The sequence below is a fragment of the Xyrauchen texanus genome, chromosome 15 (genome assembly GCF_025860055.1).
Source record: "Xyrauchen texanus isolate HMW12.3.18 chromosome 15, RBS_HiC_50CHRs, whole genome shotgun sequence".
NCBI lineage: Eukaryota > Metazoa > Chordata > Actinopteri > Cypriniformes > Catostomidae > Xyrauchen > Xyrauchen texanus.
The window spans coordinates 28961141-28986129 of NC_068290.1; the positions used below are offsets into that span (position 1 = coordinate 28961141).

General features: G+C 38.1%; 1 protein-coding gene across 1 annotated transcript in view; it reads right to left on the bottom strand.

The window, feature by feature from the left end:
* LOC127655806 (dynein axonemal heavy chain 11) overlaps positions 1–24989 on the bottom strand; it is a 93379-nt gene that overhangs the window by 26763 nt on the left and 41627 nt on the right. Inside the window, exons 49-63 of the mRNA XM_052143790.1 lie at positions 24689–24928; positions 24429–24590; positions 22716–22909; positions 21917–22079; positions 20162–20285; positions 16829–16971; positions 16571–16732; positions 12430–12663; positions 11270–11416; positions 10725–10838; positions 7843–7986; positions 6791–6973; positions 6448–6549; positions 3024–3158; positions 974–1147 (exon numbers count right to left, since the gene is read on the bottom strand). Of these exons, the coding sequence (XP_051999750.1) occupies positions 974–1147; positions 3024–3158; positions 6448–6549; positions 6791–6973; positions 7843–7986; positions 10725–10838; positions 11270–11416; positions 12430–12663; positions 16571–16732; positions 16829–16971; positions 20162–20285; positions 21917–22079; positions 22716–22909; positions 24429–24590; positions 24689–24928 (2421 nt within the window). The remainder of the gene's footprint in view (positions 1–973; positions 1148–3023; positions 3159–6447; positions 6550–6790; positions 6974–7842; positions 7987–10724; positions 10839–11269; positions 11417–12429; positions 12664–16570; positions 16733–16828; positions 16972–20161; positions 20286–21916; positions 22080–22715; positions 22910–24428; positions 24591–24688; positions 24929–24989) is intronic.

Here is a 24989-nt window from a genome sequence, read left to right on the forward strand (position 1 = left end):
AGTATATAATTCAATAAACATAACAAAAAGTGGCTTTAGATGTCAATATTTTGTTAGTTTTAATTTCAAATTGTGGCCTACAGTCCATTGATCTAATTTACAATCAAGTTTGTCAGTCTGTCTGAGGTAAACTTAGGAACAGCTTACTTAGAAAATGTTATCGCATTCTGTTTATCAATTGTTGGCCTGTATACATATGTGTCAGACAGACATTTTAAGCCATTTGTTTATTTTATTGTCTCGTGCCATAAGCGGCAAGTTTTTAAGCATTTTTCTTGTGTTTGACTTTACATGCTCATCTGAAATGCTTTCCTCACCCTAAAAAAAAAAAAAACAACAACTAATAATTTATATGGGCTCCTTTAACATCTTCACTGACTCCACGTATGAATCATGTGATATGTCTCATGTTTTCTTAATTACAACGAAAGTTTTGTCAGGGTAGTAGACCAACAGACCGAAATTGCACATGTTATCAGCCACTGACTGTGTCTTGTTGTGAAAACGTTTTATTCCTGCAGGGGGCGCTTGATGCTCTGAAAACCGAATCCTCCATGCATCCGCATTTAAATCTCAGAATAATTTATATCCCTTTGGAGACATTTACATTTTATTATATTAACACACCCCCGCCCACCCCCCATGCTACACCTGTGGAAAAAACGAATCTCGGGATGCCTGCATTTTGTTACATTCTGTTGCACACCGTCTAGCTGTTTTTGAACGCAAGAACATGTCCTGTATAAACAGATCTCCGTTGGTTTGAAAAAAATTAAGAAAAGTCTACTAGTTGTAAACAAAAAACTAAATTGTAGTCTTACTAAATGTATGGGTTAAATTAACCAATTAAAGACTTAATTAATTTCTAACTAATTAAAGAATTGCTATTTAACTGTTTTGTATTGCTAAGCAAACAATAACTATGAAGCATAATATAATATGAATAAATGGAAAGGCTGTGCAGGAATCATACTCTAAGATCTTGGAGAAAAGGAATCAGCATGCTGTGGAAGAGCTGTTGACGGTACGGCTGTGTGAAGTAGCCAGCGTAGGACACAAAGACAGCTGCCAGAAGAACATCACCACACACAGTCTTCAGTTGAGACTCCAACTCCAGCTCTGCCTCCGACCAACGCACATTTTCTGCCTACAATGAGAAAGTGAGTCTGTGAATCCTCCAAGTGCAGGTCACATTTCACCCAAATCAATAGAAAATAAAAAAGTAATTATGTTTTGCATAAAGAAAATGAAGCCTATATTTAGATCCATTAAGTGTTTTTGCATGATGACATTAGTTTCATAGCAATTAAGCACATTCATTCTCAAAGGTGATTCTCATTAGATTGTAATACAGTAACTTTTAACTTTATAACAATTAATGGTAAAACAATGGCTAATTAAATAAAATACATACATTTAAGCATATATAAAAAATTACAGCACATCCTACCATGATGTTTAAATACTTAACAATTTAAATAATAAATAATTTTTTGCACATTGCAGTAATGAGAATTGGGGAGTAAAATGTGCTTAACTTTAATGAAAAAATGTCACAATGAAAAAAAATCTTCATCTGAAAATAGGCTATAATTTCTTTAGGCAAAATTTTTTCTTATTTGATATTGGGGTGACATATAATCTGGACATATTCTGGACAGGTTTCATGTGATTCAAGATCAAGACAAATTAATCAAGAAATAGCAAAGCAGAAGAAAAGGAAAACAATGGGTTGTAAATTTAAATCTCTCCTTCAGAGCCATAGATAAACCTCAGTTTTAACCCATCTGCTATCCCTGTCCTCCCAATTGATTGTAAATACTGACAGAACATAAGCAATAATGTATACAGTCGCAATTCAACTAAACTGTCATTGAAAGTTTAGATACATTTTCACTCAGCATCAATTTAGCACTCATTTAAGACTTCAATAATATTGCAGAGATGCTACCGCATCAATAAATCTTTTCAGACATTGCCTTTTCAGGGGCTGAGCTTCCAGAACATGTAGCATAATACATTCGCAGACAGTTAAAAATCACTATAATTTTATCCTAATGCATTATGGATTGCTTGGAATTTCACTCAGTCCTGGGTGAAGTGTTTTTAATTTCAAACAGCTGTTAAGGCTTTGAGGTAAGTTAATGATTACATATAGACGGGCTGATGTATTAGTCTAAACACTATTTCTTCCAGGTCAATGGCATAAAGACAAATCATTTGTCTTGATATGTTTAAAAGCCAAGCTGACCCATTATAGGCCTATTTATTTCTCCAACTAAGAAAGTGGAAAAGCACTAAAAGAAACATTTGTATGCATTAACATTGCTAAATATTTTAGATAATTTCACAGGATATTTATTATCAGTGCTACAGGCAAGAAAAGAGAATTTAATTTAAAGGTGCATTTTTCCTCATTAAAAAAATAAATATCCTTAAAAAAAAGTATTATTTCAGTGACTCGTATCAGTAACCGTATAAATGTTGTTTATATTTCAAAAAGAGACAGGCTGCCTCATGCGGGCCACCATGTCGAGATCACATGACCAGCCGAATACTACCCACCCCCCCACCCCTGTATACCTTTGCTTACGGAATAAGTGAATCATGGCCAACTGCAATTAGCACATTTTCTATATGTAACTAAAACCTATAGCTTTTCCCTGTAAAAAGGTTTATATCTAAAGTTAGCTTCAGAAACATGCACACAAATCCAGTTTATCCCTCATAAATATATTTTCCTAATCGGTTTGTGAGCCACTTTCAGAAAAAAATGGACAGTAGATGAATATGTGCCCTTCTTTTTTCACTATCCTGAACTGGCCTACAGCCATCTATCCCCTTGCCCAAATCAGTGGTGCATTTGGTGCGCCCCTTCCTTCCGACCTCTCAATCGGAGCGTCTGGCCAAACATTTACACCGTTGCCACCTCCCCTTTGAACGAAGCCAAGCTCATGTTGAGATTAGGTCTGTTGGTGCAGTCTCCTAACCCCAGAACCTCTCCTCTCACAGTCACCCAGTACCTGGAGGCCTCCCACCAGTCGATTGGCCAGATCAATGGTCTGGCTGGTGTGTGTCACTTCCTCCTGGCAGTATAACTTCTCAGCTGCCGCCCTCTCAAACTGAGCTGTTAGGCTTTGCAGGTGCCTGTCCAGATCCTGTCAGCACAAAGCAGCCATGAGTCCTGACACACATCAATGTAGTATGCAATATATAATACTACTACTTTGTTTAATCAAATACTGTACATATGTGTCTCACGCAATATTCAGAAACAGATATGGTGTATTGGTGGTCTAATGCCTTAAAATTGTTGGTTATACTGTAACGATTGTAAGTCGATTCACTTAATAATGTATGACTTTCTTCACATTTTATAACAAAATATGAAACCAAATAGCATTTTAAATGAAGGTAGCACAAACACAATTTCCAAGTAAAACAATGTACAAAAAGAAGTTAATTAGGTTTATTTAATAAAACAACATACACAGTGTATTGCTCAGAATTAAGTCACTAAAGTATTTAGACAACTGTGTGAACTTGAGCGGAACTGACTTCATACGTCCATAAAAATCACCTTAGGAACAGTTGACTTTAGTAAAGGACAAAATGGCGTTAAAACGTTATTTCAGTCACGGCAACTCACAGAATGAGTATTAAAATATGTTTATTATTGAATATGACAGTAGGTTTGGTCTTGGTGCACTTGATCTGCTTAAGCTGCTGCTGCAGAGCAAGTACAAAGACTTGCTACTGCTGAGACACACATAGATATGCTACAGCGAGCATGCAGTACATGCTGCTGCAGCTGAAATAAAACATGCATGAGATCCCCAAAGCAGAACTTGCCATGTGGTTCTGGGGAGGAGGTGGGTAAATGCAATGAAAACTCTCAAAACTTGCGCAGTGAGAAGTAATTGGTAAAAACCAGATCCCCGTCTGTCGCTCACTTCGAGTGAAGAGACACTAGGGGACAGCTTGAAGGCCTCGGTTACCTCTGAACTTCAGAAAAGGCCAATGAGAAATTGGCAGACAGAATTTGCATGTCCCTCTCCCGGACATGCGGGTATAAAAGGAGGGAATCTTGCATCTGTCCATTCTGATTTCTTCTTCGGAGCCGAGGGGTTGTGCGATCAGCGAGCTGAGATCACTAACTGTTCCACTCACCTCTGCAGAGCTTACGCTGTTGGATCCTATGGCGCATATCAGCGGCTTTTTCCTTCTCTGCATGGCAGTGCAGCTTTGCCCACTAGGTGCTTCTACAGCGCTGATAAAAGAGAATATTTGAAAAAGAGTTTATTTCTCTAAAAGAACAAATACACGGCAGCGTTTGAGGATGAGGATTGAGGATGACCCGACTGGCGATGGAGGCGATTTGGGGAAGACAGCGGGCTCGGTTTCGCTGGGTAGATCCCCACAAACCACCCGCCCCCCGGCACCCTTGTTGACTTCTGTCCAAGCTTGAGGTGAACGCGGCTCACTTAGTGCCCCTCGCACAGAGCTTGGATGCCCATTGCGCTGGTTGGCCAGGACCATCCGACTCGGCTACGTGATTCAGTTCGCCAGGCTCCCACCCCCTTTCAGTAGCGTCCACTTTACCTCGGTGCACGCTGAAGATGCCAACACCCTGCTGGCAGGGATCATGACCCTTTTAGTCAAAGACGCAATAGAGCCTGTCCCTCCAGCAGAGATGAAGAAGGGTTTCTACAGCCCTTACTTCATCGTGCCTAAGAAAGGCGGCGGCTTACACCCGATCTTGGACTTGTGAGTTTTCAACCGGGCCTTACACAAACTGCCATTCAAAATGCTCATGCAAAAACACATTCTAACTTGCGTCCGGCATCAAGATTGCCCATACAGCAGGTGTCCCGATGCATTCTGGTCACCACAGATGCCACCAAACAGGATTGGGCCACCATGTGCAATGGGCCCCAGCTGGGTTGGAAAATCAATTGCCTAGAGTTGCTGGCTGTAATCATTGCCCTGCGGAGGTTTCTCCCACTAATGCAGGACAAGCACGTCTTGATCCGATCAGACAGCACGTGTACAATAGCTAACCATAATCGCCTAGGCGGCGTGCGCTCTCGTTATATGTCACAACTCACCTGCCATATCCTCCTTTGGAGCCAGCGGCGACTCCGGTCTTGCGTGCCACTCAAGTCCAGGGCAACCTCAACACTGCAGAGGACATGCTGTGGCGACAAGGTACGCTCAGCGGAGAGCGGAGGCTACACCCCCAGGCGGTCCAACTAATTTGGAAGCAGTTCGGCAAAGCACAGATAGACCTTCCCAAGAGAACTCCCACTGTCCGCTCTGGTACTCGCTAGCGGAGACTCCCCTCGGGACAGATGCGATGGCACACAGCTGGCCCCAGGGGCTACGCAAATACACATTTCCCCCAGTGAGCCTACTTGCACGGGTGCTATGCAAGGTCAGAAAGGACGAGGAACAAATCACTCTGGTAGCCCCATACTGGCCCCAATGGACTTGGTTCTCAGATCTTGCACTCCTCGCGACCCTCCCTGATGAATTCCCCTGAGGAAAAAAAATATTTCTCAGGGACGGGGCACCCTCTGGCATCCGCGGCCAGACCTCTGGAACCTCCACATCTGGCCCCTGAACGGGATACAGAAGATATAAGTGGCCTACCACCTGCTGTCGTAGACCCAATCAAACAAGTCAGAGCTCCTTCTACCAGACAACTTTATGCCCTAAAGTGCCGCTTGTTGCAAATTGGTGTTCTTCCTGATCTGAAGACCCGCAGAGATGTGCAGTTGGATCAGTGCTCTCGTTTCTGCAAGAGAGGTTGGAGGGGAGCTGCCATATCTGCTCACCACGATGCTGTGGACGGTAAGTCCCTAGGGAAGCACGGTCTGATTATCAGTTTTCAATTTCTCATTTGCTTTTTCTCAAGTTCCGAGGTAACCGGGGCCTTCATGAAGTCCCCTAATGTCGTTTCACTCGTCACAATGTCTTGTTCACTCCATCAGGGAATGGAGGTTACAACAGTAACCTAGACGTTTATTGGCTAGATTACATTGAAGGACCTATCAGCTTGTATTATAGACTTTCCTGACTGAACTTCAAGTCATTTCTGAGAAAAGGTTTAGCGTCATTAATTTGCAGTTGACATTTGGTTTTGGTGTTTTTGTTCTCTAATGAAATCAAATTCATAAATACTGTATGTTCAAGTGTGACGTAAAAGTGTCCAGAAATGTTAAAATACTTTTTGGGCCCACTGTTTGTTATTTTCAGAGGATGCTGAATTGCAATAATTACAGTGAATAAAACCCATGGCACATTAACAGGCAGGATAGCATTAGAAGTATGCAGATGCACTGCTTTAAAGTGTGACTATGCATGATGGTGTGAAAATTGCCATTTTTCTACAATAAAATGAAGAATTTTATAATAACAAAAAACATTAGTACATTTTTCACTTACTTCCAGTTTCTTTCTAACACTGAGCAGTTTTGTGGTAGCAGCTTCTAGTTCCGTATTGGCTTGTGCCAGAGCCAGGCGCTTTGGTGCAACTTCACAGTACACCTGGAAAAACCCAACAACACATTCTATTGACTCCACAGTTATATCAACAAATATTTTATTTCTTAAAGGGAATGTTTGTTTGTTATTAACACACTTGTCATTGGCTCAGTTACAGCCAATTATTTCCAAAATATTAACCAAGAAAATTAAAAAATTATGTATAAATTTGATTGCGTCATTAATATTAATATTTAAAATATTTTTGTGCATTTTTTGTCTCATTCATGTCACACTCTCTTACCTCGTAGTAGCGCACTATATTGATGGCCCAAGCACAAAGTCCTGCTGCTGCATATGACTTAGTCCGGACATAGTCGGGATGGAATTCAGGCTTTCTCAGGTATTCCTGTTTCACAACGCTTAGACATGACTCAGGGATGTGCTCCTTATTATAAGAAAGCAATGCCTGAAGAAAGTCATCAACCTGCAGAAAAAAAGTTCAATCCTCATCTCAAACAATACATTTAGATAATGCATAAACATAAACATCGTAAACTAAAGGTGAAGTGTGTGTATCTAGAAACAGAAAAAAGCAATAGTCCAACCCAAACTCTTGCCATTAGTTGAGCCAATTGCTGGTTGGGATGCTCAAAAAAAAAAGGAGCAATTTTTTAATAGTGCCACTGAGTCATATTGTTTACATTTAATTAGAGCTGTCTTTGCACATTAAGCTAAGATAGGATCAATTATTTTAACACAGAACAAAATGACACAATTCACCTTTAAATTAGAGAAAGAATTAATTGTCATATAAGTTATGAAGCCTTCTTTGTTAAATCTTCAGTAAACATATATATTAAGTGCATTCTAAATTGCACACAGGCAACTTAAAATACACTAAATGTGCAAACAGTCCCCCTTAAACAACCTGGGATAAAATATTGTATTCAAGGGCAAAGTACTAATACAGCACAATAATGACTTCAAAAATATTTTAGTTCTTGGATCGCCTAGACTTAGGACTAAACCTGTAACCTTTAGATTTGCATCTCAGATCTTTTTACATCAGCTACATCATCAAACACTACACAACTGACTTTCAAAAGCCATCTCTCCTGCCCCTCATGCTGACCTCATAAATCAACCTTTCCCCAGTATTTACATTTCTATCTCATCTGACATGTATTTAATATTCTCTTCCACAAAAGTGCTTTTATAATACAGTATATTCATTGCACTGCACTAGGTCAGCAGGGTCTGCGGGTCAAGGCCTGGTTGTGGATTACACTGGGATGAATCAGAGTCAGACAGAGCTGGGGCATGGGTGTGTTGTTGTGATAGCAACACTTTTACCTTGCCCATGAAGACTCTGGCAGCCTTCCACCCACGGTCTTTTGGAATTCGCCCGCGTGGAGCCAACAGCACCATCACAGCAGCTGTAACATTGATCACAGCCTCTGAGGGATTGGGGAACGTCTTTAACTCTGTTAGATTTACCTGAAAGAAACAAAGGCGATAGAAAAGAGAAGATCTTTGTTGAGTCAAAAACTGCTAATTTCTAATCCAGAAGGTTACTCAAACTACAGTAGGTTCACCTCAAGTGGCAATTCATGAGCTACAGAATCACAATTGTGTCCTTGAACAAGACAATCCATGTTCCACCAAATGTGCTTATACTATCATAAATGTTCTTCTCTGAATAAAAGCATCAGCTGAACAAGGTTTTTACATTTTCTGAAGAAAATGTAAGCAGTGTTTATGCAAAACTCCCTGCCACAATTCTAAGGTGTTGTGGGTGGTTGCCAGGACATTGCAATGAGGTTGCTACAGTGTTCTGGGTGGGTGCTTACAAGCTCAAGTCAAAAGAGCCCACCCCCAAGTCTCTATGACCACATTTACATGCACTTAAGAAAATTATTTATTCCTGGGTTTTTGCAGAAAGCGGCATTCTGAAATGCCATGTAAACAAAAATGCCAATTTCCTTCAGCTGTTTAAGGGATTAAGAGAAAGTGATTTAAAACATCCAAGTTTCTCCTGGGAACATGGCTTATTTTGGTCTTGTAAATGCATAAGTGGTAATCTAACAGATTTATGAGCAGTGTGCATGTGAGTGAACAGACCGGATAACAAATGTCATAGGATGGAGCCAAACAACAAGTAAACACAGCGGAAAGAATTAAATATTTCTGGAAGTACAGTGGGAAAAGCATATACACCATAAACTATACCCATTTATACACACCAATGTAAAATATCAACTTTCCCTCATGTTCTGATAAACAATTCTATTGATTCAGACACATGAAACAGAAAAGAAAACATATATACACCGAATCAACTTTTAACCCCATAATTCCCCTTTGCCCTCCCAATCCCCAACCCCAGCCTGACCCTCAAAAAATATCCCTGAAGTCCAACTTGAGAATACACATAAAACAGTAGTCAGTTTAGGAAGTTCTAATGGTTCCACAAATTTGTAATATCTTCATCAGAAGACGAAGGCATAGAACTATAGAGATCAAGATTGAATTCTTTAAAAGCATTATTAATATCAATGGCTGAGGTAAATATGTCACCACCAGCAGATTTCACTGAGGAAATGGTAGAAAAAGACTCTCTCTGTTTTATATATCTAGCCAGAAGTTTTTCTGCCTTGTCCCCTGACTCAAAGTATGACTGTCTTGCCCTGAATAGCCAAAACTCCACCTTCTGCGACAAAATAGTTTTATATCTGTATTTCAATGCCTCGGCACTTTTAATATTCCCTTCCAATTGCACGAGTTCATGTGCTTTGAATTTTTTGGTGAATGAGGAATACTGCATGATCTGGCCCTTAAGAAGTGCCTTAAGTGCCTCCCAAGCCACGACCACAGAGGATTTTTAGGACCAGCTGGTATCCATATAGACATTGATTTCAGCCTTTAGCATTTGTTGGAATTCAGAATTTTGCAAAAAGTATACATTAAAGCACCAAGTATATGATTTAATTTTCTCCATATGTGGCAACACCTCTAAACACACCAGGGTGTGATCGGAGACTAAAATGTTTCCAATTGAGCACTCAACAGATGATATCAACAGATTGCTCAAGTTTGGTGATTCTATACAAATTTTGTGAGACAATATTACACAGCAAAAGATAATCTATAAAACAAACTCCAGCCAATAGGTGGAACCAGCACAAAAAGAGCATGCAGATACTTCAGACAGTCAAAAGAATGTTCAGTGAGCCAGTCGATTCGGCTGCAACATGAGTACATGTAAACGACTTACTCCAATGTCTTTGCAAGATATACTCCACAAAATAAACTCAAGCTAAACTCAAGGATTTAATGAATGTTCTTGAGAAGAATATTATTCTTAATTACCATTTTTTTCGTAATTTCTAATTTATTAAAAAAAGTTAATATTTTGTATTCGCAAAAACAAATGAACAAATAAATAAATAAAATATATTGTTGCAATAAACTCACAGTTGTCTTAAAACCCAAAAGGTAAGACGTTTAATGAATTTACTGGGTTGTTTTAAACATGACGTGTTCTATCATGTTGAGTCGGAAAGTTACAATGGGTTGTTTATGTAGAAATGTGATTTTAGACCAACTTGTTTTTGACTATTTAAAACTTGTTTTTATTTTAAGCTTTCATACCTTTTAAATGTTATCATGAAATTCAAACAATAAATGTTGTTTTGAAGCATCTTAATTTGGTGACCAATCATGGAAGTCAATTCAAATGGATGTGCTGCATATAGTGCTCTCTCTCCGAGACCTTTAGAGTCCATAGAAACATAATTTATATAAATAGAAATCTGAGAATGTCCTTTTTATTTATTAAGAAAAATAAGATAACTTTTAAACAATGTTTCAAGAATTGCCTCTCTCTCTTGAACATTTTCATGTATCTGGCCCAAGGACCCCTTCAATGCAAGTCAGTTTTATCATCTGGCAGTTAAAAGAAGTCTCATCACTTAGAAAAGTAAAAACATACCTCTCCCAATCAATTAAGACAGTTGAGATATCAACTATTCATGTCCATAACACAAAAGGTGTGGGACAAGATACACCCCAGAGTTTAATTGTTAGGTTAAGGGTTGGTTCAAAAACATAGTAATAGTTTAGTAAGCATCTATGACAAATTAGTTGGTAACAATTTAGCATTATTTTGGTATTTTTAATTGCAAATAATAAAACACCAAGCTATTCTTTATTTTAAGTTGATAGAAAGTAAATACCTTGTTAAGTGTTTGTAGAGCAGCTGTAGCAGCCTCTAAAGCAGGTTCAGCTTTAGCAAGATCACTTTGACAGTCTCTCAGTCTACGAGACACCTCGGCTTGCATGGCAGCTACCTGCAGATGAATATACAGTCTCAACAGTGATGAACAGTAAAGCACCATCTTGAAATTCAATAAAGATACACCTCAGATTGTAACATTGGGTACTTGGAGTGGAAGAGGAAGACAGGGGACACAGGAGTAAACACTTTAAATCCTTTAATAACAAACGCTGGAGTGGAACAAACAATAAAGCTTAACAGGCTAACATTACACAATGAAACACGTCAAGGACTGACAATGGATGAACAAAACATGAGGGTATTTATACAAACAAGGGCAGATGATAGAATGGAGGACAGGTGAGGATGATAGGTAACAGATGTAAGTGATGAGGGCAGTGAATTCTGGGAAATGTAGTCAGGGGGAAAACTTCAAAATAAGAGTCCTTGAAAAACATGAGGGGGACAGACTGTGACCACAGATCCTTTACAAGGTTCCTCTACCTTTTGCTCCTCTAGATCAGCGTCCTTCCTCTTCTGGCTCACTCTCTCTGTCTGCAGGCCGATCCTGGTCATGAGAGCCTCAGTGGCCTGGTTCTTCAGTGTCAGCTCCACTTCCTGTGAGTTCAACTTGACTGTCAGATCCTCCACCTATTGGGAACGTATTAGTGTAGATGTTTACATGTAGTTTATGCTCCTCTCAGAGCTTTGTATAAATATATTCCATAAGCCCTGACTACTGCAGGGTACACTTAAGTTCTGTTCAACTATACAGTAATGACAACAATACTTACTTCAGTGAGGTCCAAAAGTTGCAGGCAACTAGTGAAAATGCTTCTATTTATAGTTTATATTATATTATAATATAATACAAATTTCTCATTACAAATTGTATTATCAGCATAACAACTTGAGTAAAAAGCTAAATTGAAATGTAAGCTTTTACATAAAAAGAAGCCAACTGGCTGTAATGACAGCATGCATTTGAGCTGGCATAGACTCCACAAGTCTGATCTGATCATCCATGTTATCCAGCATTATTTTAGATGATTTGAGTATTTTTTTGTGCTTCAATGGAATCAGTGGCATGTTTGTACAAAGAGTTAACACGGTCAGCATTACAAATTAGCTTATTTGATCAGTGACTTCGAAATAGTGCAGAATATTATTTTATCTCATAACATTTCTTGATTTAACATTTTTCAACATTATACAAATTTCAATTTATTTTTAGGCTTAAATTTGATTTTCAATGTGGTCTCAGATGTTTGGACCCCACTCTACATTAAAACTGCAAAAATGGCACAATACAATCATGTAACATCACAATCTACAAATGAAACCCTGTAAGACCACACAATCTGCTTTTACGACTTGCTGAAAGTGGTAAAAGCAACTTGACCTTTTTAATCTGGAATCCATTATCAGATACAATCCTCTGCAACATTTGAATACTAAACCCTATATCACAAATGTAAGCAATCATCAACACTTTCAGTCCCAAGGTTTACGAGTCCCTCAGCCTTCGGTGAGCATTGACATTCATCTTGAGCATCTATACTAGCAGCAACTACTGTACATTCTCTTGCAAATCCTAACTCCAGCTTTGAGAAGACTAGACAGGCCTATTACGAACTCTGTGGATGCAGATGAGCTGTACACACCTGAGAAGCAGTTGTCTTGAGTTTCTGAAGGCCAGACTGAAGCCTGTCATGTCTCAGCTGTAGCTCCCTTTCTCTCTTTCTCAGCAGACTCTCGTAAAGTCTCAGCTGCTCCAGGAAGCTCTTGGGAGTGCTGTAGTTGTGCCTCTTCTCATTGCGGCAGTAATGCTCACTAACCTGCTTGACACTCACATGAGCATGGGCCATGAAAAGACTGATAGATTCTCGAACAGCCGGCTGTAAAGACGAGTGTTAGAGCAAGGAAAGAGGGTAAGAGAAGGACCTGTACGGATTAAACGCTCTTTAACATCCTCGCCTGTCACAAGCCTTGAAATATCATCTTCATAAATCCTAAATTCATCTCCAAGTTTGAATGCTTTTTGCCTGCTTGTGGACTTACTCAATCTGAAATTTAGGTGCAGGGAGCCGAGGGGAAGATTAAGCAGGTAGAGGGCTGGGAAAATAATAGCCCATGGTTGGTGACACAGAGCGTATAAAGTAGGGTGAGTGTTTATATAACGTGTCTTCTAACTTTCAGAGACGCGTTGTGTTTTGTTTGTTGGTTATTTATGATGAGTTCTGCTCTCCAATGACTGACTCATTTATCAGACTGTTAAAGATCAATTCATGCAAAGGCAAATGCATTTTAAAAGATGCAAGAACACAGATCATAATTCACAGAAAAGCAATGAAGAATGTACATGTAACTGGCTGGCAAAATGCTATTATAAATGAACATCTGACATAATGCTATTTGTTAAAGAGCATATTGAGTTTAGATACATGTTAAATAATCCATCAATCTCTTACACTCAAAGGTCAGCGTTACCTGTGTAAGACATTAAACAATTTTCTGCTTTCTGCTTTTTACACTTATAAATACATTAAGATAAAAACGTTGCACAAGCTAAAAACTTTTTTGCACAAAGGTGGCATTTTATCATAAATGTATTTAATCCAAAATCAAATGTATTAAGGATAAGTAAAAGCAGTTGGACTCACATTAAGAACTGAGATTGTAATAGTTTTGTAATAGTTTCTTCAAATGTACATGATATTATATGTTTCAGAGTAGCAATTCAATTAGGGTTGTCAAAGTTAACACATTAAAATGTGATTACATGCATATGCATTCATAATAAATACATCAACATTCATGTTTTTATGATAACCACTCTGTACAATTGTAGTGAGCAGAATAGCATCTCAGAATACATGGGGATGGGCTAAAACAGCAGAAGACCACGTTGGGTTCAGCTTCTGGCATCCAAGAACAGAAAACTGAGACTGCAGTGGGCCTACAATTGTGTATCTCAGCATAAATCCAGATTTGTCAAACCATGCAATGCTTTTCCAATCCTCTACTGTCCAGTTTCGGTGAACCTGTGCCTACTGCAGCCTCAGTTTCCTGTTCTAAGCTGACAACGGTGGTACCAGGAGGGAGTCTTCTGCTGCTGTAGCCCATCCACCTCAATGTTTGACGTGTTGTGTGTTCAGAACTGCTTTTCTGCATAACACTGTTGTAAAGCGTTTATCTGGGTTACTGTCACCTTCCTGTCAGCTTGGACCAGTCTGGTAATTCTCCTTTGACCTCTGTAATTAACAAGCCATTTTCGCCCACGGAACTGCACCATTCTCTATACATTCTAGAGACTGTTGTGTGTGAAAATCCCAGGAGATAAGCAGTTACAGAAATACTCAAACCAGCCCATCTGGCACCAACAATCATGCCATGGTCCAAATCACAGAGATCACATTTTTCCCTTTTCTGATGGTTGATGTGAACATTAACTGAAGTTTCTGAGCCATATCTGCATGATTTTATACATTACACTGTTGCCACACAAATGGCTGATTAGATAATCGCATGAATAAGTAGATGTACAGGTGTACTTAATAAAGTGGCCGGTGAGTGTGTATATACTGTATATAAATATATATATTTTTACCGATTACAATAATATGTGCAGTGCAATATTAATAATAAAATATAAAAATGGAACACTTCTGATTTGTCTGCAAATGTATATATACTGTATTATAAATACATATATTATTGTAATCGGTAAAAACATCCAGCTGATCAAATAGCCACGTGGCATATGTGTTTGGAAACCTCTCTAAGAGTAGAATACAGCTAGCCTATTTTTGTTTTACTCACAGGCAAAAATATAGTGAGTAATAACTAAGTATTTGTCTTTGATATATATATTACATGTAAACCCATGTTGCATTATTTGCAGCTTTTTTTTTCCGTTTAAGAAAAATAAACGGAAGATAAAATATCACATACCATAACTTAGAGGAGGTGATTATCTTTAAAACAAGCATACATACAAAGTAATCGGATTCATAGATCATTAAATAATCCACACAGAGCACAATGTCCACATAGCAAATCTGGCTAAAAACAAATTTGTTTTCCTGGATCAGATGATTTAATCAGAAATGATCAAGTAAATTGTCCAGTAAACCAATCGTATTAGGATTTAGATTGCTGCAACCAGAAGTGGAAGTCATCCAAATATGGGCAGAGAGGGTTCATTCACTCTAATTACATATGGCCACCAGTACATGACACAGACTCAACGATGGCTCAAATGACACAGAATGGAACTGAATGAGGTCTTGTTACTACTGTCTGCATGCTTTCAACAGCGAGCATACCTTTAGTCATAGTTGTATTTACATGTGTAATTAGTTCTTATGCACAATTATTATGTTTTATTTGTTTGAAGAGGCTTTTGGAGACATTTTCGGACACTATATATATATATTATAAATATATATAAAATATTTTTGTAATGCTAGAACTTTTAATTGCTTTATTGTAACATCGCAAAACTTTAATTACTGGTAACATGATTGGGAACAAAACAAAAGCAGTTTTTGAAAACAGTTTTTATCCCCCCAAAAAATTGGCAGCCCTTAATTCACTACTCCAGAAATATGGTCTAATACTATGCGAAATACACAAAGAGGAAACAAACTACAGACTCACACACACAAATATACAAACTCACAACATACACACAAACATATGATGGTGCGCTATCCTTATGAGGACTCTCCATATGGTATGAACTATAGATTCTATCCCCTAACCCTACCTCTAAACCTAACCCTCACAAAAAACATTGTTTAGTATGTTTTGTAAGCGATTTGAAATATGGGGACACTAGAAATGTCCTCATAAACCACATTTATAGTATAATACCCTTGTAATTACCAGTTTGAAACCTAAACACACACACACAGTCTGGTTGAAACAGCTGTGGCTTCTCTGAGGGTCAGTCTGTGTGTATTAATCATTGTTGCTTTATTAGCATAAATGATCCTGCTTAGCGATCGTTCCACTGATGCAGGGAAAACAACAATGCTGAGAGAGAGAGAAACTGCTTCTGTCATTGAGCTCACTGTGCATGTGATCAGCCATTTGTCTTCACTTCAGAGTCAAGCTAATGATGAGAAATCTGGTGCACATGTAAATGTGAGAAGAGAAAACTCATTGAAATAATTACGGTGTCTTTTAGCTTTTTAGTTTTGTCATGCAACTTCAAGGAATGTAAAATGATATGCAATCTGTTTTAGCTAAGCCTTCTGAGAGAATTAATGATAGTTGGACTAGGGCATATTGAAGGGTTTCTCGCTCTCATTTGTTTTTTAATTTTTAAATAGCCAATAGCATTTAGTTTATGTCACAACCATTAACAGATAACCATTATCCATTAACTTTGCTACATGATATTGCTAATATAAAGTAGGTGTTATTGGGGAAGGAGACATTCTCATCTGCAAAGCATTTGATAGGACAAACATCTGTATGTGCCGGAGTCAAAATATTTGTTCTTTTTTCATAGACAAGAAAGCCTGTTCTAAATGTGTACTGTATATCTGCTAAAAGATACTTTTGTCAACTTTTAGGAGTACACTAGCATATAAACTAGCATACATTAGATGGCCTCAGAGCTAAAAGAAATGGACTTAAGACAGAAAACTCCACTTCATAGGAAGAAAATTAAGAAAAGCCCATGACTATGATGAGCCCAAACTGTGACAGAAAAGGATAAATTAAAGATAAAGTACTGTTGTGAAAACACTATAAAGCTACTTCACTGGCAAGCAGACTGAAGCTCAGGTTTACCTGAATGCCTGGGATGTCCTGCAGGAACCTCAAGCTGACAGACTGTAGGGCCTCCAGAGGCCACTCCTGGAACCAGTCCAGAGTGGTGCACCTCAACAGAGCTGGAAAACGGCGCACACGTACACGCAGACGGTTACCTACTGGAGACATGCAGAGCACAACCTACACACACATAAACACACAGGTGTCATTATCTATTAACCTAGATGCCATACTGATATATGCAAAATCAGATTTAAAGTATACCAAAAAATAAACCTTGAGTTGTTTTCGCACTCGATTAATAAAAAAGCTCCAGCAGTTCTCAATGGTGTCCAGCAGACCCAATTCCCCCACCTCACTCTTTACAGCTTTCCTAACACCATCCACCTCCTCTTCACTCAACAGATCAGGAATTTCACCTGAGGTTAAACCATAACAGAAAATTTAACATTTATGAATTTACAAAGCTTTAAACTGAAACTAATGAAACTATTGTAATTTTGCTAGTATTTATAAAAAAAAAAGCCACAACTAATCTCAAATATGGGTAAAGTCCACTTCAATTAATTCATTACATGCATTACAGTGAATTACAATTTTCAAACATATTAACATATTGAAAACAAAACAGACACAATTGAAAGCTAATTTGTTAAGTTTTTCTTAACTCACTTAAAGGTGCAGTATGTACTTTCTACACCACTAGTGAAAAATAAATGAATATGCCAGACACAGCACCATTGGCTCAACCAATGGCGTGAATTTGGGGTGTGATTATCTGTTTTCCGACCAATGGGAGACTACATTATGTTTGAGAAACCTACTTGGAAACCTTTTATTACATTTTTTTGCAAATCTGTTTAGAGCTGCTATTGGTGCAGGAATTATATGCTCCACATTTAACTTGAATTAAAGCAACCCAGATTTCCAAATTAACTATCACTTTTAGAATTCCTTATTCACGCTAGGGCCATCTTTGATTTTGAATGACAATAACAACGAGGCTGTGCGAGATAGACTTTTATCTCTTCAATGGGACGAACAGTGTAAAGCTGTAAAAAGATCTGATTTTCTACAACTCATGTTGTCTGAAGTTTTGTCTACTGAATGTTCTTGAAAATATTTATTTTCTCAATGTTTTGTCCATGAAATGATCCAAAAACACTTTAAACTGCAGTACAACCCATTGAAGTGACTGTATGTCGGTCCCTCGTTGTCATTCCCATCAAAAAAATCAAAGATGGCTCTGCTGTGAATAAGGTCTATATCTTTTTCTAAATATGTCTATATATCTGATTCTCAGTCATACAGAGCTCATCATCGCATCTACTTGAATGATATTGCTATTGCTTTTGCGTAACAGTTCTATATTCAAGCTAATATTGCACAACTTGTATTTTATACACAATGAGCACAATTTATAATTTAATATATGGGGATTCCACCAGTAGGTGCTATGTTCATACTCTTGAATTACAATGGTATGTAAAATGATGTCTCTGACAATTAGGGTTAATACTAACCATGACGTTGTGTATCAGTAGATCAATATGATTAAATATACGTACATTATCCAATTAGCCCAGACGAGAACCACCTCTTTCATGCATATAAAGAGTGTGTTATAGATGTACAGTATAGATTACATTCAAGAAGTACATAGTTACTATGTTTCTGATTTCAGCAGGATAGTCAGTCAGTTTTTCCATAGTCTAATACAGGGGTGCCTTTTTTGCGTGATGATTTGCGTTTCATTTAAAAAAAAAAAAAAAAAAAATGCTTGTTGGGACTACTGCATGCATCCCTACATGGAATTCATCTTCAAATTAATTAAAAAAAAATAAAATAATGTTCAATGTTGATACCATCCAGTTTTAACACTAAACCAAAAACACCTACAGCACAATGGATTACAATAGACAGGGCATTTACCTTATTCTGATGACTTGCACTGAATGGAATCAGACAGTTTTGCATAATCAGGGCAGTAGCTGCTGGTAGCTAGTCTCAAACACTGCTAGCTTTGCAATTTCGCGCTCTGTTCTCAGAAGTCCTTGGAGGGCGCAAACCTAGTTGTCATGGCAACTGAATAAACAAAAATCTCGCCTGGTCAAAATGTACTCGTCAAGTTCAAGTCAGACAGAAACTAAAAGAAGGAAAGACATTATATTTATTTTTATAAAAATTTAACGAAAGCACATTTACATTTTGTGCGATCTTCCAGCATTGCCTTTGCGATCGACTGGTAGATCGTGATCGACGTATTGGGCACCCCTGATCTCATATCGGTCGCTGTTCATTTCCAGTGGTCCTGAAATGCTACATAATTTTTTTTTATCCCCTTTTCTCCCAATTTAGAATGCTCAATTTCCACTACTTAGTAGGTCCTCGTGGTGGTGCGGTTACTCGTCTCAATCTGGGTGGTGGAGGACAAGTCTCAGTTGCCTCAGGCTACAGTTTCTTTTGAGTTCATATGCTCAAATGCAGTGCTGGTGTGGTTTCTTCACCATTATTAGCATAAATAAGAATCCTGACATCTCCGTATCACGAGATATTAATTTTAAAAAGCTTAATATACTCCCAGCACAGATGCAAAAATACATATAAAATTCACTATATCTCATCGAACCTCATATTAAACTCACAAAAATGTTAAATGTAGAATAAATGTATAAATAATCTAAATAATGAAACCAAGTCATCCTATCAAATTTATTTACCTAGTTTCATAAATGATATATATTATATTCACAATGTACAGTAGCCCCACCATCCCAGTAACAGAGCAGCAGAGAGCAAAAAGGAATTGTGCAATAAACAATGCATTTTATACTGATTATAACAATATTAACGTGTACAAACTACATCGGATATTACAGTCTCGTGAAATAACAGCCATGTCTCACGAAAGGGATATTTTTCTGAACATTTCACAGCCATGGTTCCAATCCCTTATTTATAGGGACAATAAAATTACTATGAAAAAAATATATATTATTTTCAAATTTGAACCATTTGCTATGTAAAAGACAGATGTGTATCTTAGTTGGTTTGGCTTCATTGTGAAAAATACACAGCATCATGAATATACATTCATAAACTGTGCTTAGCGCAAACAGTTTCACCAACCCACTTACTCCTAGACTAGCGAAAATACAAAACCTCTTTGGCCATGCCCACTGATTTTGCACATATGGAATATCACATAGCACTGTGCTTAAGACATGTCTTCAAATATGGCCCAATATGCAATATCATTGCATATCGATTTAAAAAATATTTTTTTAGTGCACTGAATCATAAACAATTACACCCGTATCAGTTAAACTACGTTAAATTTGTTAACTCTAATGATCTGATGCTTTATTCTGGTTTAAACACTAAGCAGTTCTCCGACCTCGGCGCTTGACATCAATGACAGATGAGAGCCACCATCTGTGTTCTGGAGGTCTTGATTCAATGACACGCAGACCTGTTCCAGTCAACCTTAATCTACTTCACTAGCCCCGCTCCATTTACATATGTTTCCCATTCATCAGAGCAACACACAATGAGCACCCCCCCCCCCCATGGCGTGTGTGAATGTATGCATGTGCGGGAGGCTCTGACCTGACGAGAGCAGGGTGCTGATGATGACGAGGAAACACTCCTCTGGGATCTGAGCGTCTGTGAGGAGCAGCACTGTGGGGACGTTTTTAACCCCTGTCTTCACGTACAGTCTGGCCAGATCTCCCTGAGAATATTACACAAGAGATTGTTGTTCAGAACACTTACAACATGGGAGAGAACAACAAAACTCCAAAATAAACTTTGAGCTGTGGCTTAGCATGTGCTTCAGACATATTGAGCTTTGGTATTCGTGTGGAAGATGCGAGTTTGAATCTGACCCGTATCAGGTCCCAAACCCATTTCCCCCACATCTTCCCATAATTTTTTTTCAACTCCAATTTCACTCTCAATAAAATTGGCAGTAAGTCCAAAAAATGTATCTGCAAAATCACATAAATCAGTAAGTGCGGAGACAGTTGGAAATTGACTCCTCAATTTTCCACGTTTGGAACGCAGAGGAAAACTATGGACCTTACAAAAGAAAAATATATATATATAAATATAGAGATAGTTTACAGCAATCAGAAGAGAGAAATATGCAAACCCTTTTTTTCTAAGGTAATGCCAGGTTTATATAACACAGAAAATAATGTTATAAATTTACATTAAATAATAATTAAGAAAAATATGCTGCGAAATAAAGGCAAAAAGGTGAAAAGGGTTTATTTTTCTTCATAACTCACTGACAAAAAAGAAATTTAAAAAACATACATGTGCTAAAACTAACATTATCATTAATAGAACCAATAATAACCAGTAATAGACATATAACAAGCAAGGGAATCATAATATCTAATTTAATTTACCCATATTTTTACCTCAAAATAATAACACCATTGCTTTAATACTTATTAATATTACTTCATAATTTTCACTTTTATATGGTACTATTTTGGCTGTCAGGGATCATTTGTGTTTAAAGTTTAATTGAGACACATTATAATAATCTTAAATAAGTTTATCTGAAATAAGAAATAACATTTTAGTTTAAAAAAAAAAAGGCTTCAATTAGAACATTTGATGAAATAATGTTAATTGTGTATTTTAAAGCTTTTATTTCTGTTGTACATCCATACAATGTGTATTTAAAAACCAGTGTTACAGTTTTCCCGACCAAAATATATGGCATCTAGCAATAATAACACAGATATTGTTTGAATTGAAAAGCATCAAACTTCAGACTTTAATAAGGGGGAAAACAGAGAATGCTGTCACATCTTCCCCTAGAAACATGACTACTCATCCCTTTAAGAGATAAAAATGTAGGATTGTATAAACACATATATGCATTTTGTCATTATGTGTAGAGGGCATCAGACATAGAGTGTTGATTGTGTAGAGAGCAATGCAGCTCAGCCAACTGGCCTCAGATTTACCACACACTGATGAATGAAATGATAGCAGCGGCCTCATCAATAGGGCATTGAAATATTTGCCTTGGTTCTTTAATAGGATCTGGCAATTACTCCCCATTGCATCCGGGCAGGACTAAATGAGATCGATGGAGCCGGACGGGGTATTGATTAGGGAAAGTGTTGTCTAAAAGAAAGCTTGATCTCTGGTAATGAATCACCACCATTTCAGATTTACCAGCGATGGGTACTATGATTTGGGCAGCTGATGTCGGTTGTGACATTTTGGCAAAAATATCATTGTTCCATTTGTTGTGGTTTCTGTTCTATTCTACATCATGTCCTCCAATGATTGTATCTTAAGGTTGTATTCTATTGGCTTGAACTCAGTGGAAGCGGTTACCTTCAGGTCCTGTATGCTGTAGCCCTTGCTGAGGGTGGGCTGGAACACATCCATGTTGGAGAGGTGGGCGGCAAGGCGGGTCAGGCTTTGTTTGCCACTGCCGCCAACACCTACGAGCAGGGCGTGGCCTCTAGGACATGCCAGGATGCGACTGATTCGACACCTGCAGAAACCAGTAAAAAAAAAAAAACAGTATTAATATATACACAATGTAAAAAAAATTAAATACATTTCTCAGTATTTTTGTCTTTTTTTCCAGTAAAGGTATGCTTAAAACAAGAGAAAAATAAACAATGGGAAAACAAGTTTATTTTTCTTACCACATTGGCAAAAATCTTTTAAACATAAAGCTTACAAAATTTTGTTAGTTCTTGCTAATCTTGTTTTGAGGATGCTTAATTTTTTTTTTACTGGAAAAAAAGAGACAAAAATACTTACTTGTTTTAGTTTTTTTGCGTCTAGACCAGTGGCATATTTTAATAATACTGTGTCACATCCATTTGTAAACTACTTTGTTTCTCATTTATTTAAGAATCATCCTCTTACCCTAAGAATTAAATCAATGTTAATTAATATGTTATGTCATGTATAACTAGGTTATAACTACAGTATAATACAATATTAAGAACTATTACAGATGTTGCAGAAGAATTAATTACAAATGCATTTTTGCCTCCACAATTTTAATTTTGGGGGCATTTTTGTCATTTTGGTGGCATTTTGCCCTGTCCCTTGTACATTTCTGACCCTGGTGTAGATCTGTATTCACCAATGCACATCCTGCAGATGGAGTACTCACACATGCTGCATGGCTTCCTGGAACAGCACCAGGTTCATGGCAGAGTGAAGCTCATTGTAGCTGTCCAGAGCTTCAGTAAGGATACAGCGGAGCAGCTCCCATCCAGCTACTGGTCTATAGGAAGGTTCTTCAGACCCCACACTGCTGTGCAGGTATATAAGAGGCTCCTGAAACACTGCATCCTCCTGCATTTCCTGCAAAAGATAAACAAAAGGCTACTTTGTGAAATAGCTTCATATGAAAATCAGATAACTTAATAGACAATATGGATGTAGAGTGTAATGTCTGTCATTTAAAAATTTCTACACATCTCTTGCCTCTTTCTTGTTCGTTTATAATATGTTCTGTGAATGCTTTCAGTTACATAGTCAGTGCAGAATATGTGGGCCTTCCGATAAGTAAAACATACATACACTGCCTGGCCAAAAAAAAAGCTGTTTGGATTTAAATAAGCAGACACTTCAGAGACTATGATTGGAGCATCATTGCAGTGATAAATATGTTTCAGCTGGCAACAATTCTTTTAACCCGAACTGATGCACTGTGTAGCTTCTCATTTCTTAAACAACCATGTCTGAAGATATATAATGTGGTCGTGGAAAAGAACTTACTGTGTTTCAGATGGGGCAAATTATTAGCCTGCATCAAGCAAAGAAAACAACTAAGAGATTGCTGAAATCACTGGAATTGTGTTAAGAACTGTCCAACGCATTATTAAAACCTGGAAGGATAGTGGTGAACCGTCAGCTTCACAGAAGAAATGTGGTCGGAAAAAATCTTGAATGATCGTGATCGGAGATCACTTAAACGCTTCGTAGTCACATCGTAAAAAATTGACGGCTATGTTTAATAGTGAAAGTAAGAGCATTTCCACATGCACAATGCAATTAGAACTTACAGGATTGGACTAAACAGCTGTGTGGCCACAAGATAGACACTTGTTAGTGAGGCTAATCGGAAAAAAAAACTTCTAGGGAGCATAAAGATTGGACTGTGGAACAATGGAAAAAGGTCATGTGGTCTGATGAGTCCAGAGTCCAGAAGCAATGTGTGCATCAGGGTAAGAAGGGAAACGCATGAAGTGATGCACCCATCATGCATAGTGCCCGCTGTACAACCTCTGGAGGCAGTGTTATGATCTGGGGTTGCTTCAACAACGTTTTGCGGCAATACAATGAAGTCAGCTGACTACCCGAATGACCAGGTTATCCCATCAATAGATTTTTTCTTCCCTGACAGCAAGGGCATATTTCCAGGACAACAATGCCCAGATTCATCGGGCTCAAATTGTGAAAGAGTCATTCCGGGGGCATGAGGAATCATTTTCACACATGAATTGGCCAGCAAAGAGTCCTGACCTTAACCCCACTGAAAGTCTTTGGGATGTGCTGGAGAAGACTTTAATGAGTGGTTTGACTCTCCAGTCATCAATACAAGATCTCGGCCAAAACTTAATGCAACTTTAGATGGAAATAAATGTTGTGATTTTGCATAAAGTTGTCAAAACTATGCCACAACAAATGCATGCATAATCAAAGTTAATGGTGGTCCAGTGGAATATTCGAGTATGAAAACTTTTTTTTGGCCAGGCAGTACACACTACAGTAAATGGAAGAAACAGTTTGGAAATAAAATCCCCAAAAAATCTGATATAGTTAACAGTAGTCAATGTGTAGTAGTAAACATATCTCCATTTGTGCACTGCTGGTGTACCTCATAGGCCTGTCGAGCGACATCTCTCTGCAACCTGCGGAATAATTGCAGATCGGACAGCTCTGAAAACCGATCAGAATACACTCTGCTGGATTCATGGATCCAAAGTTGAACCAGATCAGAACCCTGTCTAGTACACTCTGGCCTAGAAAACAGAAGACCCTAGATACACATACAAACACATGTACATTATGTTGTTTTATTCACATATTAACAGATTCTAAATTACAGCAACATCAAAGCAAATCAGGAATGCTTACCTGGAACAGCCGAGTGAGATCCCACAGGTTGAAGAGGTGGTAGAACTTTGTGGCAGTGGGGAGGAAGTGCTGGAGCACTCTGTCATGGAGGGTTAGTGTTGACTGCACCACGACTGGACCATTCCTCACCACAGCCGGGCTAAATGGCCACCACTGCAGGTGGAAGTTCAGGATGGAGCCGAAGATGGAGCTGAGGGTCTCACTGGTGGGTGTGTTGACCGCAAACACTGTGAAATGCCTCTGATGAAGATTTAGGTCAAGATAAGGTCAATGCTATCAAGAGTTTCAAGTAAATTTCCTA